The 17,107-nt window shown below is 52.5% G+C and overlaps 6 protein-coding genes across 6 annotated transcripts; 3 read left to right on the plus strand and 3 right to left on the minus strand.

The window, feature by feature from the left end:
- Window positions 1–3,516: 3,516 nt before the first annotated feature.
- On the plus strand, window positions 3,517–8,867 carry PpBr36_07162 (uncharacterized protein; the record flags this gene model as incomplete). The annotated part of the gene is made up of 5 exons (XM_029894300.1): window positions 3,517–3,943; window positions 4,040–4,166; window positions 4,233–4,544; window positions 4,629–5,882; window positions 5,984–8,867. 5 exons carry the CDS (start codon window positions 3,517–3,519, stop codon window positions 8,865–8,867), a joined length of 5,004 nt encoding a protein of 1,667 aa, XP_029748827.1.
- Window positions 8,868–10,566: 1,699 nt separating this feature from the next.
- On the minus strand, window positions 10,567–11,278 carry PpBr36_07163 (uncharacterized protein; the record flags this gene model as incomplete). The annotated part of the gene is made up of 2 exons (XM_029894301.1): window positions 10,567–10,732; window positions 10,797–11,278. 2 exons carry the CDS (start codon window positions 11,276–11,278, stop codon window positions 10,567–10,569), a joined length of 648 nt encoding a protein of 215 aa, XP_029748828.1.
- On the plus strand, window positions 10,583–11,308 carry PpBr36_07164 (uncharacterized protein; the record flags this gene model as incomplete). The annotated part of the gene is made up of 1 exon (XM_029894302.1): window positions 10,583–11,308. One exon carries the CDS (start codon window positions 10,583–10,585, stop codon window positions 11,306–11,308), a length of 726 nt encoding a protein of 241 aa, XP_029748823.1.
- A 180-nt stretch (window positions 11,309–11,488) lies between these two features.
- Window positions 11,489–13,324, minus strand: PpBr36_07165 (uncharacterized protein; the record flags this gene model as incomplete). The annotated part of the gene is made up of 1 exon (XM_029894303.1): window positions 11,489–13,324. The coding sequence occupies one exon, from the start codon at window positions 13,322–13,324 to the stop codon at window positions 11,489–11,491; it is 1,836 nt and encodes a 611-aa protein (XP_029748824.1).
- Window positions 13,325–14,032: 708 nt separating this feature from the next.
- Window positions 14,033–14,883, plus strand: PpBr36_07166 (uncharacterized protein; the record flags this gene model as incomplete). Its single annotated transcript, XM_029894304.1, has 3 exons — window positions 14,033–14,115; window positions 14,255–14,480; window positions 14,602–14,883. Coding segments are annotated over 3 exons (591 nt in total), but the record flags the coding sequence as incomplete, so codon positions are not given.
- A 124-nt stretch (window positions 14,884–15,007) lies between these two features.
- PpBr36_07167 (uncharacterized protein) lies at window positions 15,008–15,646 on the minus strand (the record flags this gene model as incomplete). The annotated part of the gene is made up of 2 exons (XM_029894305.1): window positions 15,008–15,340; window positions 15,503–15,646. 2 exons carry the CDS (start codon window positions 15,644–15,646, stop codon window positions 15,008–15,010), a joined length of 477 nt encoding a protein of 158 aa, XP_029748083.1.
- Window positions 15,647–17,107: the final 1,461 nt, after the last annotated feature.

Here is a 17,107-nt window from a genome sequence, read left to right on the forward strand (position 1 = left end):
AGGACAAGGACCTGAATCTTAGGTACAGACCGGGTCATGCAGCCCAAATGCAGCAGGCTGCGTGCGTTAGGTAGATATCTACCTTTAGGTAAGCCGTCCTAGGGTTACAAGGTAATTAAGGTACGTAGCTAAAAGTGAAGCATACCAAAAGGCTTCGGGTAGGAAGAAGCCCGAGAGCTAGCGAAGCACGATGTCCATGTTATGCAGCCTTGCTTGGATCAAGTGAGCATGTCATTACGGGGGCCAAAAAAACCAGCGACTGAATGATGGCTAAAGATGAAGTCTGCTCCTGTGTCGGTTGATATGTGGATGAGGGGTTTTCTTGTTCCTTTTCTGATTCCGGCTTTCTGTATTTATTGATGAGAGTGATTGTTGACAGTTGGCAACTACCAAAAGCTCGTATATGTCGTGCTTTGCGTCTGAGACAGCCTCGCCAATTTCCATCGATGTATATAGTGATAATTGTTATGTTGTCATATGTCATTTTAATCTTTGTCGTTTGCATTTATCGGGACAATGCTTTGTCCTCTCGTCATTGAGATCGAAGTTTAAAAGTCGTCGCATGGTTATTTACGGCTATGTACTCCAAGGTGGTCAGAAAAGTTGTGGTTCGTCTGAAAGTGGGGATCGTTAGCCCAGGGGATGTCAACGCACATCTTTGCCAGGGGAGTGACTGAACAATGAATAAATGAATGGGTGGGGTTAGCAAAAGGCGGGTCGAAGAATCTGGGTTAGCGCCCGACCCCTGCTTGATCTCACTGCAGCTCCGGCGAATGGGAGTCCACAATTGCGAATTGGCCACGGGCCGGCGCTTACGGGGACTCTTGAGTGGACTGACAGCCCTGTACTCTACCCCGCCCATCACCCCAACCACACCGACGACGACGGCTTTGAAGAAGTTTGCTTCTGTCACTGGTTGATGACCCTCGGCACCAGCCCATCAGGGAGTATCGCACGCAACGGGGGGCCAGAGCCACGCTAAACTCTAGTCGCATCGCCCAGGGACTCGGTCGTTTCTCGAGGTCTTTGCCATCTTGGAACAGTCATGCGAATCACGCCCCCTCCGTCATCGCAGGTCTGTCAGTTTCTTGAAGGCGACCTGGAACAAGGCGAGAAGCTGTTAGAACGAGGCGAAGCGAACGCCACGATATATGGACCGAATCGCCTCAGGCTATACGGCTATAACCACGAAATGCAAGGTACGGGGAAGCTAAAATAAAAGCATCAATGGGAAACATGAACAGCGGACGCTGTACGACCACTCACCTCCCGCAGTCTAAGTCTTGGCCATGGTCACTGGTACATGGCCAGCCACCCCATAGCGCCTCCGTTTTGCGGGGCAACAATTCCCGGCCGCCTGCCTGTGAGAATTGAGCATTAAGATATCTCTGGAGAATCACACATAGAAGTCGAGGAGGCCAGGTGATCAATCCTCCAAACAATAAATGAATGCTCTTTGTGCCCAACGCCTACGTCCGCATTTCGGCGCCTTGCATCTTCTCATGGGGGCCGAGCTGGAATCGCTTAATGCAAAAAGAAGCATCTCAATTCCATTTTCTTTGTTCTGGGCTCGACTACAGGCACATAGGCGGGCACCTGCAGTAGTAAATGCTATATGTACATCGCCCACATTTGGATTATTGAACCTACCGTCGTCTACCAACGCCCTGGTTCCCGCTTTGCAGGGGTCCTTTAACGGTCAAGGGTTTCTGCTGAATGGTTCATCCCACCCCCTCCCTCCACTTTTGTTGACTTTTGCTTTTTATCTGTTTTATTTTCTTCTTCCTTGGCTAGACTTTTCTCTCTGATGAGAAGGAACCCTGGCAAGCTCTTTATGCCTCGTCAATGGGTGATGGAAGCAATCAAGGCAATATTGTCTGTTCCTCGCCCTTTATCGCCCAGTCCCCGGCATGTTGGGTTTCTCGTTGGCCCTGGTCACTATCTTTCTACTTGCCGCTGTGGTGTACAGGATGCATGCCCCATCATTCCTGGGTCAACCCGTGGTCCCACCGCTTTCTTGCGCCCGCACATCTTAATGCCTTGAACGTGAAGCTGCAGGTTCTTGATGAGCCCTGTGTGGGCTGAGCTGGGGGCTTTTTTGATGAGCCGGTCCTGTCTCCGCTTCTGCCCACAGCAAACACGCAAGCATGCAGTCCTCTCGCTGGCTGTTCTGGCCTGCAACATGATTTTACGCTAACCGACAAGCCACCACTCAAGGCACGAGGCACGCAAGGGAATGTCAGGCCCATTGATCAGAACCGCTCTCATTTGATATGCCATCTCGGGATCGACCACTGACAGGCCAGGGCGCTTGAAGTTGCAACCTATTCGCTATCAACCTATCACACCCTTTCTGGGCAGTGAACAAGGGTTCCAATTTTTTTTTTCTCTCTTTAGAGTACATGCATTCATAGGTACCTAACTACCTTCACACCTCCTTGCCTTTTCTCTGTTTGCTTCTTTTATTGTTTTTTTTTTTCCCCTCCGCGTAACTCTGGCAAACATTCTTCTACAATTCTCCTATTCCGAGTAGATCCTACTGCTGCAACACAAGCGCCGGCATACCCTTCCTCCCGCAGAACTAGCCTTCTTCAGACTTATCAAGGTGCTGATCGATACGTTACCTGTATGTGCTGTGTGCCGCCCACGAGGCGGGTAACCTATCGTTGGCAGACAGTTACCGCTGCCACACACCCATCTCCGCACTCTCTACATGCACCTGTTTTGGTACTAGCCCCTTAACCTTTCTCACACGCATAGCACACCATCCTCAAACCGTTTCTGGCGCTCCCATCTTCTCCACGATCTTTGTCGTCGTGCAACCATCACTGCATACCATCTTTCGCTCCTACATATCATCTCGTCTTGGAGCCCAATCAATCCAAACTCGGTGTCATCCAGAACACCTACCCGACGTTACCGTTGCGCCTGTTCAGCAAAAGCTCAAAGGGTTCGACGTGGAGGAAAGCAGCACACGAACGCGGCTCCTGTCTACAACCTTGGATATCGCGATCGACAGGCGTCACCCAGCATCGTCTTCATCACATACCACTTGATTGCTCTTCAGAGACAATTGTAGTGCGCTGACTAGAAGCAAATCCCCTCAGTCCGGGATCCATCCTCGAAGGCTCAGAACACCGCCTATTTTTGTCCCCCTCTGTGATGGTTGAATGAGACGAAGCTTTGTATCTTCTTCCCGCGTGTATTGGTCAGCTGCGACTATTCCCTTTGGAATATTCCCGCCTCCTGTAAGTGAGCCCTTGTCCTCCGTATCTCCTTGTGGTTGTGTACCAGCACCTCTCTGCAGAAGCAATATCCCGCTTGTCTCGGAGTGTGCAGAGTTATGCGCAATGCGCCCTTTGGCTACGCCTGGAGGATTGAGGGTTGTTTCTGCAGTTTTCCGCTAACAGCGCCTACTCTGACCGCAAGATCGCCTGACCGCCGCCAAGGGGCTATTACTCCCCGCCGGGTCAAGGACAAGCGACGGCAAGCACGGAAGTCTTTAAATCCCATAACATGTCCGCTCCGGGCCACCTGGCTCGGAACCGCTCCGTCTCGAGTGCCCAAAAGTCTAGGGGTCGAGTCAACCAGGACTACCCAGCGATGCAGTCCAGGACGCAGGACCGCGCTGCGGTCATGCGATACTTCGAGCCCTGCGCCGCGACAGCATCCATGTTCCTTTATGCGCAGGGCAGCTCGGTGGTGTGCTGCCATCACGACACCTTGACAATAGAGCGGCGGTTTTCGAGGCATTCGGAGGAGATTCAGCTCTTGGCAGTTGATACCCAGAGCGAAACAGGGGCTGGACGATTGGTGGTGAGCTACGACGCAGGGCAGACTGCCATAGTTTGGGATCTCATGTCAGGTGACGAGGTGGCTCGTTTTGCTTCATATGAGCACCTTTCAACGGCTGCGTGGATGCGTAATGGCAACGTCGCCTTTGGTAAGTCGTCTTGATCCGATGAATCAAGACTCGCTCTACAGGAGCAGCCGTGATCAAACAATTCATGGGAGAATAACAACTGACCGATCCGCGCAGGCAATACTCAAGGAAACATTATACTATTCGAGCCACAGACATCAGAGCACATCTCTTCGAGAACACTGGACCAAATAGCAGTGACAGCTTTAGCTCCGTCCGCGGATTGCCGAACATTTGCAATCGGGTAAGAAGAACAAAACACAGATATGGAATTCTGCATGATCTGGGCTAACATGTATCCCATTGCTAGGTATCAAAATGGATCCTTGCTCATTGCAAATCTTCAGCCAAGGTTCACCATTTTGCACAACCTGACAACTTCAAGAGGCCCCTCGCCTATTGTCAATCTGGCTTGGCATGCATCTTCGTCAAGGCAAAAATCAGACATGCTCGCCGTACAAACTAACGATGGAGATCTTCGTATTTGGAGCGTGGCAAAGTCGTACAACAACGCCGACCCAGCCAAAGTTGTGAGAATCCTAAAGAAGAGCGAAAACTATCTGATCGGTCCAAACTGGATGGGGTGGTCAAAGAATGGAAGGATAATTCAATTCTCTGAAAAGTGAGTTGCACCCCCTCGCAGCAGAGATAAGTTTTGATGTCCGCCAAGAAAATGGAGACTAATGATACTTTTTTTTTCTTACAGCGAGACGTTATCATGGGACGTTCGGACCAAGCATGTTACCCAGGACAGCATTCCATCATTGGAACATGTCCGAGGGCTAGCTGTTTACGGCCCCGGCGCCAGCCTTTTCACGTTGGGTGCCAACAACACCGTACAGCAGTTTGATCTTAACGCACCTGCGATGATGGTTGCCAATGTCCAACACCCAGCTAATCTGCTGCCGCCGTCTCCGCCTGTATCCATCGAGGAGCAAGAAAAGGCAGCGGCCGCGAGTAACTCGGAGTCAGAGATATCCATCTCGATCGAGCCAATGACGTCAGAGAGCGAAGAGGAAAGGATGTCACCGCTCGCCCGCATGATTCATTCCAGGGATACCGCCTCGAGCGGCCCGGGCATCTTCAGGCCTGACAGCTCACAGTCAAGTCGCAGTGGCACGTCCGAGATTTCATCGACCAGCTCTCAAACGCCCGGGAGATACCAACCATCAGCCCATTCGCGAGGCCTCACGGAAAACACGTACATCTCGGCCGGCTCATCAATGTTGTCATCGGTAGCGCCTCATTCTTCTCGGCATCGTGACCGGGACTCGTACTCGATTGGAAGTCTCAGCTCCGTGTCCATGACCTCATCTAGCGGCCGTCCTTCGAAACACCGTCCCTCACGCCTTCGAAACGAGATTGCGCGTAGCCCAGAAGACTCGAGGGTTGATGATCTTTTCAAATTCACTCGAAGTCGCCTCAGCGATATCCCGTACAAAATGCCAGCCATGGCAGATGCCTCAAGGCTCACTAATGACGATCTTCGACGACAGATGTTGAGCACAATTTTCGGCTGGAATCGCGAGGTAGAAGACTTGATCAGAGACGAGTTAAGCCGACACCCCAACTCCTCGGCTAACCGCATCCTGCTGTCAAAATGGCTCGGTGATATAGAGCCGGATATCATGGCAACCAGTTCAGCCAACATGACCTCTTCGGATTGGATGCTTCTGGCACTGAGTGGAATCGGGGGACAGGCCTCTCAGCACAAGCTTGGGCGTGCTTATGTTCAAAGACTTCTTGAGAATGGTGACGTGCATGCGGCTGCCACAATCATGATCGGAATGGGCGACCAGATCGATGCCATCGAGATTTACGTGTCTCACAAGCGCTACATGGAGGCCCTACTCCTGACTTGCCTCTTCTTTCCGTCCGTCTGGGAACGCCAAGCGCAGATTCTCAAGAAATGGGGAGACTGGGCTGTTCAGCACGGCCAGCAACAGTTGGCCATTCGATGGTAAGATTTCCCCTCCGTGTCTGGCTTGATATTGAGGCTTTGTTTCGTGATCTTTTGGTCAAGTTATGGACTGCTAACACTCAATGCTCCAATTCACTTAGCCTTGCTTGCATCGGCAAAGAATCTTCAGAACCGTGGACCTCGCCCTCTGCAGCGCAACTCAGTTTTGGTAGCCTGAATGCCATAAACTCCAGCATCCCTGAGGTGCTCAGTCCTCCGTTATCACCGCCAGGCATGAACAGGGGACCGCAGCGAAGTATCGCAAAGGCTTCGGCGCTCAAACTCATCACCTCTTTTGGAGACCAAGGCGCAAAGGCCAAGTACTTTGCAGGTGACGATGGACAGACTCCCATTGCAGCAGGCGTGACGCCTATCGCCGAGTCTGCAATCTCCCCCGGCGCATTCGACCCTGCCACCGCTTTCCTCCGTCCCTCTCAACGAAGTGCATTCCCCACACCCAGCTCCGCGCGCCCCTCGAACCAGAGCTTCGGCCGACACCGCCTGCCTTCGATCGGAGAGGCAACAGGAAAGGCCGAGCAGCGTCGACGCACTCCCGGCCCGTCATCTCCTGTACTTGACAGAGATGGCAAAGGACATTCGAGAGGACCGTCGTACGATTACACCAACAACAACCTAAATGAGGCCGAGGCGATCGGACGTGCAGCAACTGCAAGCCCAATGATGATGCGGGACAGCCACCGCAGGAGAGAGCCGCCACCACCTTCGCCCTCGCCTGCTTCCATGGCCATGCTTATGGATCATCAGGGTGGGCGGACCAGCCGCAATGGGCCACGCAATCGCATCCCGCAAGGAGTTGACTTGCACCTACAGCCCATTGAGCCAGCAAACCAGAGCAGTGACGTGACTTCTCCCGAGCAGTCTGTGGCCTCTTCGACTAGATTTCACTGGCCAAGCCGGCGGCGAGGACCGGGGTCCGTGGCCAGCTCAGTTACCTCTGCAACTTCCAGCGTAGCAAAGGCGCAGCGTGCCCGAGGATATGGTCACCCCGGTAAAACTCTCGACGATTATATCCACAGCATGGACAACACGACCGGCAGGCGTGCGACCAGCCGAGGACGTGGACGGGATTCTAGCAAGACCAGGAAGTCCAAGTCTCGCGAAACATCCCTTGATCAGGATCAGCGTGGGCGTGAGACCTCGAGAGGATACACTCCACGAGCTGGCAAGCGATCTCCTCGATCACCGGTCCCTATGTCCCCTGAGGAACTGATCAATCTCAGCACTCCGAGAACAAACGATACCAGGAGAGGAGGTGACGGGCAGGGCATCGAGATGGCCACAGATCAACCCAGTACCGTTCGAAAACTAAGCAGCAGTCAGATTCGGCATGCATCGAGGACTCGAGCCAACGGTGGCAGCCGTCCTTCCAGCCGTGGACGGCGAACAGCCAGCCCCGAAAGGACCGGTCGTGAGCGCAGCAGTGGCAGGAATGCATCGCCTCCATCTCCAGTACCAATGTCGGCCATTCCGAGAGACTTCTCTGGTTCTGAGGAGGAGAACGACTACATGAGGGCTGTAGAGGCAAAGGAAAGGTTCCGCAAGAAGAACACTCGTAGCAGTAGCCGGGGCTTCCGTAACGCCTCGCCAGGGTCGGCTTCCCACAGGCTGACGAGCGACAGGAGACCGTCCAAGGAGTCTGCAGGCTTTGGCGAGGCTGAGGATGCTGTCAGCTCACTTCGCAAGTTGAAGGATGAGAGACAGCTCAAGAAGGAGGCAGCGGCTCGAGAGCTTGAAGAAAGGCGCAAGTCACTGGCGCGTCGACCTGCTGCGCCGCCGATTCCACATCCAGATGAGCTGTCGCCTATTGTTACTCGAGGCCCGGCCTTTTTCGAATCGTCCTTGCCCAGCACAGCCTTTGTGCCACCCAGAGATCTGCCCACGCGCAGTCGCACCGTCGAGCCGGGGGAGGCAAGGAGCATGTATGCCAACCGTCAACCCCTGATCGGGCTTCCTGCCACACCCAAGGCGATGCGCTTGATCCTGGAACCAGAGGCTGGAAGTGTGCCGGGAGTCCCCGAAATTCCTGTTACGTTTGCCCAGAGAGCCTCGCCAATACAATCCAACGACTCTCCAAGGCATTCGCCCAAGAGAAGCGAGCCGGTGACCAGAGCGGATTCCGAGCAGACCAAGGCGCCACAAGAGAATCTTCTTACTCTGCTACCATCCACCGTCTACAGTCCTCCCGTCCGTCCACCAATTTCTCGTTGCATGTCAGCGCCGCCTGAGGAGCCGCTTGCCCCCAAGACTTTCAAGCCTTCTCAGCAGACCACCTCTCGTCAAGCAAATGGCCGTAAAATGAGCACGCCGGACGTGTCTTCGGACCTTCGCCAGGCGGGCAACATGAGGACAATAGACGATATGCTGGCAAGCAACACCCAAAGGCCGGCGCATGAGTCTCAGGGAATTCCTCCTCCTCCTCCTCCTCCTCCGGCCCCTCCGGTCCTCAAGGAACTGCAGCATCTTGCCATACCCCCGCCGCCGCCTCCTGCGCCCCTTTCATTCAGCCAAAAATCGCAGCAGCCTCAAGTCTATGGAGGGCGCACAGCTGGAATGATCGAGATAGTCATGGACAATGACGACCAGATCCCCCCGCCACCCCCTCCCCCACCACCAATGCCCATGTCGGCGCCTCCGGTTCCCGTAGCGATCCCCGTAAGCGAGAACACTGTTCCTATCCTCTCGTCGCCAGCACCACCTACTCCCAAGTCTAGCCACCAGCGGGGTCGCAGCAGCGTCGACAATAGCATCTCCTCGCGCATCTCTCGCGTCACAGATCGCGTTCGATCGGCCAGTCGTAGCCGGACCAACTCGTCGATGCTCTCGCGCAAGTCACCCGAGCTTGCAAACCAGACTTCGCCGTACGAGAGCATCGGGCCGCCCGTCAGCTTCTCTGCCCGTGCTGTGGCTCAGGTCCAGCAGCAACAGCGCACTCAGACTGGTCTTCAGCCCAATGAGATGTTTTGATTGCATAACACACACCGAATTGCCCCCTTGTTTGCTCACGCTTAAATCTTGTTGCTTGCCACTTTTATTCTTCTATTACCATATATAATTCTGTTGAGGGCACGCGTCATATATACCCATGATCCTGTTTTCTCTACTTTAGCCCTTTCTTGCATTCATCATGCCTACCTACTTTGCATGGCGGCTGGCGTTTTCCGTTTGATTTTCGCAAGAAGAAGCTCCGGAAGGAGCGAAGACACGCCCAAATATATCTTCGTCGATGATATATACCACCGAGAAAGGCTTTTAGCTAGCAAAGTTGACTTTTCTGGTTTCTTCAGTTAGCACATTTGGTCCTGCTTTTGCCACTTGCAGCATTCATGTCCTTCATTGCCTGCTATGGCTCCATCATTAACTGTGATCTAAAGCATTTGCATTAGCGCTGGATATGCTTCTTTGCCGTTTTATCCCCCTGCTTTCTTTTTATTTTTCCTTTCCTCTCTCTTTTTTTTCTTTTTCTTTTTCTTCAAATGCCTTCCGAAGTTTATTTTGTTTCACCGCCCGCACGCGGACTTCTCACTGATGAACTGATGACTTTTCCTTTATTGTTTATTCTTCTCTTTTCTGCTTTTCGTTTTTGGTTATTAGTTTTTCTTTTTCACAGCCTCGTTCGAAAGAGAGTGAGGAGACGGTGTACGGAAACACAAGAGAAGAAGCACAAGGCCCCAGGGCCCCAGTTCTGCGACATCAACATTCGCATGTCGGCATAGGGCAAGCAAAAAGGCGAGACCCATCAATGAGATGGAAAAAGGGGAGACGGTTTGTTTTGATCAAATTGGTTTCGATGCGCGGAAGGCGTCCTATGCTGTCCAATTGGGCATGGAATTAATGAAGCGCTCAGCGATTGATATAATCAGTTGCCTCACGGCCACTTACTTTTAGCTTGTTGTTCTTTTTGCCTTTTTCTTTTTCTTACTCAAAATCAAGTATTAAAAATGTTTGTTTCTATTATTCTGCGATAATATCCAAACGTGGTTGCGAACTTCGATGTAAAATGCCGCTGTGAGGAGCGAGCATACAGGGAAAAACGAGAAAATGAAATTAAAAAAAAAAAAAAAAAAAAACAAACAAAATTGCAAAATAAAAGTCGACCTATCCAATCCAACCTATGGACATCCCCCGAGCGTATTCCGTCAATGCCAGACAGCGATTGGAGTCCTGTGATGAGTGAAACCTCCCTTCAGATTATCTCCATGGCTTAGGGCAAAGCTTCATCGCCGGTTACCCAAGCGAGAGCGATACCTTCGCTGTCTTCACGACGGGCGCATCGAGGTTCGAAGCGACGTGCATTTGGTTGCGTGATGGCCTTCTTTCGGTAATCTTGCGACTACCCCAACCAGTTACAGTTAACAAAAGGTCGACGAAAGTGGGATTATAATCTGTGGAACCCAGTCATAATCACGTGTTACGACTAAGCCAAAACTGGTCCCTTGTCCACTCCAATCACCTCCGACGCCAACCTGCTCAGCACGTGCTCGCGCGACAAGTTAGTTGCACGACCAACTACTACTATTGCTACCTGAGGCTTACATTGCCTATGTAGCTACCTAGGTAATACCCAGATCACTTACACATCTTGTCCCTGACTGGGCCTACGCTTATGGGCGGGCGGTCACTGCGGGCTCTTTCTTTCTTTCTTTCTTTTTTTTCTTTTCTTCCTTCATTTCATCTCAATCATGCCCGTGCATCTAGATCGTCGGTCGTCCTCCTCGACGACCGCCGAGTTCACCGTGACGACACGCCCGCCACTCACCCTTGGCCTGCGCGTCCTCTTGGCTGCCGTGACGGTGGGACGCGTCATCATCGCGGCCTCGGCCGTCCTGCTTCTGTACGCAAAGTGGGATCAAGCATTCCCCAGGTCCCACCAGCCACCATCGCTGTCATCGTCACGCCACGACGGGGACGACCGGCCCGAGTCGTCGCCGCTGCTCTCGCCAGAAGGCCTCTCGGAGCTCGCGGTGCGTCTCCTGCAGCTGGGCCTGGCCTCGCCGCCGGGCCGCGTCTTTGCGTCCCTGTCGGCCGCCAGCCCGGCCTATCTCCTCGTCCCGCTGTGCCTGGTGCTGCTGCACGCCGCGCAGCTGCGCATCTACAGGTCCGAGACGCTCCTGGTCCTGCGGGGCCTCGGCGTCCAGACCATTTCCCAGGGAGACGGCTTCATCCTCCCGACGCTCGGGGGCCCCAAGAACCGCTTCATCCCGACCGAGAAAATCAGGGACGTCGTCATCAATGAGGCCCCGCTGGGCTTCGAGGTGCGTTTCTACCTCGTCATCATCGTCGAGGGGGAGGAGGAGCTCGTCGTCGTCTTTCCTCGTCTTCTGCCCCGCAGGCCCGTCGTGGAAGCTGTATGGAGGGGAGTCAGGGCATGTCTTCATGAGCCAGAGTCGGCCGAAAACTCGAAATAAATAGACCCAAACATCACAGACATCTACAGCTCGCGCGGAGTATTCTCGAAAAGGGGATGTACTACAATTTTATCAATTTTAACGACAGCTGTCCTAGATGCAAAGGCATCATCACTCTTCTATTGGATGCAATCGACCATCTACGTCACATTCCAGCTTCCGTCATCAAGCTCCTGAACCTTAGGCAGCCTCAGAAGCAAGAGCTGCAGCTGCTGCAGCTTTTCGAGCCTTGATGACGGACCGCCATTCAGGATTCTCACTAAGCTCGACTGCACTCTCGAATCCCTTGCTGCGAGCCCACTTATTATTGACCTCGTCTGGCGTTTCCAACATATATCTCTGGGCGAGCGGTTCATAAACACCCACCTGTCTATACCAGTCATCGCCCTCAAACGTCTTGCGACTGGGCCCTTTGTTGCTCTTCTTGGGCTGTGGTTCCGATTCGTTTGGTTTTGCCAATGCCTTTGCTGCCTGGCGCTCTGGATCCTCCACCATGGTGGCAGCTCGCTGGAGAAGCTGGTTGACCAGCAACTCGTCCATCTTCTTCCCTCTCCAATAAGCCCAGAGCTCGTCGAGAAGACCCTTGCGATTGTAGAGCTCGTCAGGACTGTCGCCATCGGCCCCGGCATATATCCATTCCAGCTCACCATGAGTCGACCCGTCCGGGAGGGTACGGCCGCCGTATAAGCAGTCCCAAAGCACAAGAGGAGTGTCAGATGCCATGGGATAGTTTGGCTTGCCGGGGTACTTTTCAATATCGAGTAGTTCTGACACTATAGACGGCTTTTCTAGCCTCTGGCCGACCAGGAAAAGCACCGCTATCATGTGTCGGATCTGATGCCACAGGAATGCCGAGCCGCGCACATGGAAGTAATACACCTTTGGCCGCGCCTGTGATGCTTCGCCGCTCGGCCTAAACTCGGGAGTGTCTAGATATGGGAGAGATGAAGCTGCCTCAGGCACCTCGACAATCGAGGCTTCTCGAATCAGCCGCTTGAAGTTGCTGATCTGCTTAGATGCGTCAATCTTGCAGAAGTTGCGAAAGTCGTGCTCGCCCTCAAACAGGCGAGCCGCTTCTCGCATCGCGTCAAGGTCAAGATAGCCGTCCTTGTGTGTGCTTCCTGGCTCCTTGTAGCCCATCACACCGTCCAGGCGCCCAGGCACGGGCGAAAATATGGGCTGCGTAAAGAAGTATCGGTATTGTCGCTCGTGGCACGAGTGTCGTGCAGAAAACCCTGGGGGCGGGTTCGGGCACCATGCGAGTACCCTGATGTCTACTGGCAGAACCGCATTGAGCATTTTGCAGTACTTGATCTCCTTTTCTACAGGATACGGCGCGTCGTCTTCCTCCTCTTCTTGCTGCTCATCTTCTTGCCGTGGTTGGCTATCTTCAGGGACAACCTGGGACCCTGCTTCATCAGCCGACGCCGGGGCTGCCTCGCCCGAACCGTCCTGGTCCTGTTGGACGGCAGCTTGCTTCTTTTTACGCAGAGGCTTGTTGCTCTTCACACGCAGCGCAACAACCTGTCCAAAGGCGCTAACCCCACGATCGGTGCGACCGCATTTGGAGTAGTCGCACACTTTGAAGTCGACCTCGCTGGGGTCGCGCTCAGGGTCCGGAAAGATGAGGCAGGTTTTCACCAGGGCCTTCCAAAGCTCCTCCTCGATGGCGGGCAACGCACCAGACGGTTGATACTCGAGACCGTTGTAGTTTTTGCCGAGGTACGCCAGCTTTAGGGCAATGTACCGGGTCGAGAATTCCGAGGCGTTGCGGCGGACGCCTTTTTGCTTTTTCTTCTTGTGTGGTGGTGGTGGTGTTGCAGCAACCCCAGAGGGTTCGCCTGCAGATGATGATGGTGGTGGTGATGCTTTGCGTGGCTGAGGAGGGGTATTAGGTCTAGGCTGAATATTTTGTCCCTGCGCCCGCTGCTGACTTGCGAGTTGCGACTCAAGCAGCTTAATCTTTTTGATGAGTCCCTCTTTGGTCCATGACCTGTAATCCCGAGTGCCCGACATGATTCTGGTATTGTAATGGCGGATGCCGCCACAACATGCAAGCTTGTTGTGGACTATTTGATATCGTGGTTGGTGGGGGTGTCTGTCTCCAGCAACTCGAGTTGGTAGCAGTGGTCGTTGGAGTAATAGTTGTTGCAGGTTGTAAATGCTGACCTGCGCACGTGATGTACTCAGTTTGCTGCCCCATCGGACGCGGGTCGGCGCCCTCATGTCATGGCAATTCGACTTGAGCCGGAATTTTTAATTTGTACGAGGCTTTGTTGTTGATCGATTGCTAATCGTAAGAATAGATAACAAACAACTCGGCAACAAGTCACTGCTCCGCCTCTATACCTAGAGTGATTGATGCTATCTGTAGGTACCGGCGTCCCTTGGACGAAATTTGCAGACCATGAAATTAAATCGTCAGCCAAACCAGCCTGTAACAGTCGCTACCAATAGCGTCTTGTTTAGTTATCGATAGCCACCAATGGGACCTGGCCTGTGCCCCAGGTTGGGGGTCTCAGGTGGTATGGGTGCATGGGTGCAAGTAAAGTTGGCGACACTCGAGGTAGCTCTTGGGTATATTACGTGCAGTAATAAGTCACGTCCCGGCTGGATTGGACTCTTGTACACAATTGATCAACCTCGGGATTTTGAATAAATGCCTAGATATTTCTTACCACCAGCGCTTGTCTTCGCAAACATACAAACCTCAGAATAATATAGCTTGGCGACGATCAGATGGAGTCTCATACAATCACCGTGTTGTTATTGGGAGATGACAAGACTGGAAAATCCACGTTCCTATCGTAAGCATCATCAATGCCTGTATCAACCCCCCATTGCCATTTCTCCCTTCAAATGTCCGGGGGTAAAAGTCCACAGTCCTTTCCTAACAAGAACAAAAAAAAAATTGAAAAAATTGAAAAAAAATTACACCATCCGTAGTCGCGTAGCCCAGGGCAAAGACAGGCTGACTGGACGAGCCGAGATCACGCTTTTGCGCGACTCGGACCAGCCCTTCTTCTTTGAGCTGCGGTCCAGAAAAGGGGTCTACCGCATCGAGTTCCACGACACTTCAAGTCCCACCGATTGGCGCCTTCTTCAGCCAGATCTCATTGTGATATGTTACGACATAAGCCAACGCCTTAGCCTCATAAATATGCAGAGAGTTGTGAGTCGATTTGCCCCAAAAGACCCCTGAAAACCACCCATTACCATCCATGAGACAGAGGCTCATACAATTTCCCACAATCCTCCACGACCCAACATAAAAAAAAAAACAACAACAACAGTGGATCAAGGAAGTGCGCCAGACCTTCCCAGCCGGCGACTCGATCCCCATCGCAGTCCTGGGTCTCAAGCGAGACCTGAGGTCAGAGGACGACCCGAACGGCATCATCTACCCGCAAGAAGGATATCGGGTGTCGCAGGAGATGAGGGCGGATCGATATATGGAGTGCTCGGCGGTGACGGGCGAGCTACTGAGCGAGACTTTCGAAGACTTGTACCTCACCGCCGTCAAGACCACGACGGCCGAGGGAGGGCAGAGCGTAGGGGCGTGTGCGGTCATGTAGAGCGCATGAAGGTGCTGGCCATGACTAGGCAGTTTTGTCGTAAACCGTTGTGCAATGTTCATTCTGGCACGAACTAATAAATTCCCTCCCCCACTGAATATCATCATCGCGCCTTGGCTTCACGTCATGATGCATTGCCATTCTCAATCGAATCGGTAACCTCTTCGTCGCCATACTCCTCCGCCTGCTCCTCCGAGGCCGGGAAGGCGCCCAGGACTTCGACGACGGCCTCGAGGATCTGCGTCTGCTGCTCCTCGGTGAAGCGCTCGGCAATCTCCTCGATGCAGACGTGCAAGCCCGGAAGCTCGGTCGGGCGCAGGTTGGCGAGCATCAGAACTTCGCCCTTTGCGAGGCCGAACTCTGCCAGCCTGCCGAGGAGCTGCGCAAGGCTGTCCTTGGTGTAGGTGAGCGGTTTTTGGCTCAGAGGGTTGGGGTAAGTCCTGCAGTAGTTGGCGACCTTTTTTTTTTGTTTGGACGAGAGTCAGCGGTTTATTTTAGTCGATTATGTTTTTTTTTTTTTTTTTTTTTTCTCCCCCTCTCACTTTTCCCCCTCCTCCTTGGTGGCAGACTGCATCCTTTCGGTTGTCATCTGGTTGCATTTGCGCCCATTTTAACCTACATCTTTGGTAACTGCTTGATAATTCTTGGGCGGCCTCCTATGCTCCTTTTTGTGCCGCGAAGAGAAACGGGTCTCAGACTCGATGAGATGAATGTAGACCTCATAATTTGTCAGAACCGCGTTTTGTGCTTCAAGAATCTTCATTTTGACAGATGCTTATTGGCGCGTTTGATTATTTTTGCAAGGGGAAAGAGAACAGAGGATGAGATGAGAGATGTGCAATCGCTAGTAGCTACTTGGGGGCTGGACAGTGTCTTGGTATGCTGCTCTTTAATCTTGTCTTGACCTCGAGCGATGTTTTAAAACTTTACTACCAGTAAGTAAATCGAGTTTAGCTCCGGCGTCCGCTTTGAGCTGCCCGCAGAATGAGCATAGCACGGCAAAACGAAGGTGGGTGTGGGTGGTGTGCAGCCTACGGTGCCGCAAATTGCTACTGCGTTTTTTTTTTTTTTTTTTTTTTTCCCTCTCTCCCTCACCTTGCAGCGGCTTGAGCAGGTACCTACAGTACCTGACTGTAAGCGAATCACATGGCGCTCAAACTGATTGATTCAATTCAGTCTTTTCTAGGTGCAGGATCGTGTGCGTAAACCCCCACTCTGTTTCCCCACCATCCTTACTCCAACAGCATTCTGATTCAAAGGCGCAATCTTCAGTTTTTCCGTCTGTACTGTTGCTTGCCCGAGCAAATCACAAGATGAAATTCAATAAAAGGCGAGTCCTGGACCCTCTGTTCAATTGCTCTAGTGTGGAGGAGCATCAGGACCTGCCTAACCTTGTTTTTCCTACATTGCTGCGTCGTCTGCCGCTGCGGCATGATACCTACCTTGCTAATACCTACGCACTTGACTTGACTTGACTTGACTCTTCTTTTCCCCGCAAAAAACCTACCTAGCTTGCGGAGCCCGAAACTCGAGGCCTCCAGGCTCAAAACTTCTTCGCCTTTGACCAAAACTTTTTACACCCAATTTTTCCCTTCTTCTGTTGCGCATCCCAATTTGCTTTTGGCCGGGCACTTGGTGAGCGGATAACGTCTTTGCTCTTTTTTGAAAAATCAAAATTTTGTCATCCATCAGGTGGCTTGACCATTATACGGCTGTGAAGTCTGTCTTCGTTTGCTTGTCTGAGGAGCCGGTTTCGGCGTTGCTCCGGGATCAGGTAAAGGACAGCCGACACCCCCAGTCGTGAAAATTCGGGTGTGTGTACCTGGATCGCCAGCAAGGGAAGAAGAAAAAAAAAAAAAAAGAAGAAAAAACGTGAGCAAAGCTTTGTTCGGCATGCACCCCTGCGTCTAGAGCCACTCGCTTGTGGTTACTACCAACAAAAATTGACAATCACCATGAATATCAAAACAAAGGACTAACAAGAGACTTTTCTCTTTTTTTCTTTTTCTTTTTCCCAATACAGTCTCGGCCTTTAATTGTGCAGTGCATTTAAACTTATCGACCCCGGCCACCGAAAAAGAAAGCGTCACAATCACGTCGAGTGTTTCTGGCACAATATCTGCCCCGCATCGCAACATTGACCAAGAGCCTCATTGCTTTCCCCCAAACTCACTCAACCCCCCAAACCATCTATCTAACCCAGCAACCAGCCCCGCCGGCTACA

The sequence above is a fragment of the Pyricularia pennisetigena genome, chromosome 1 (assembly GCF_004337985.1).
Source record: "Pyricularia pennisetigena strain Br36 chromosome 1, whole genome shotgun sequence".
NCBI lineage: Eukaryota > Fungi > Ascomycota > Sordariomycetes > Magnaporthales > Pyriculariaceae > Pyricularia > Pyricularia pennisetigena.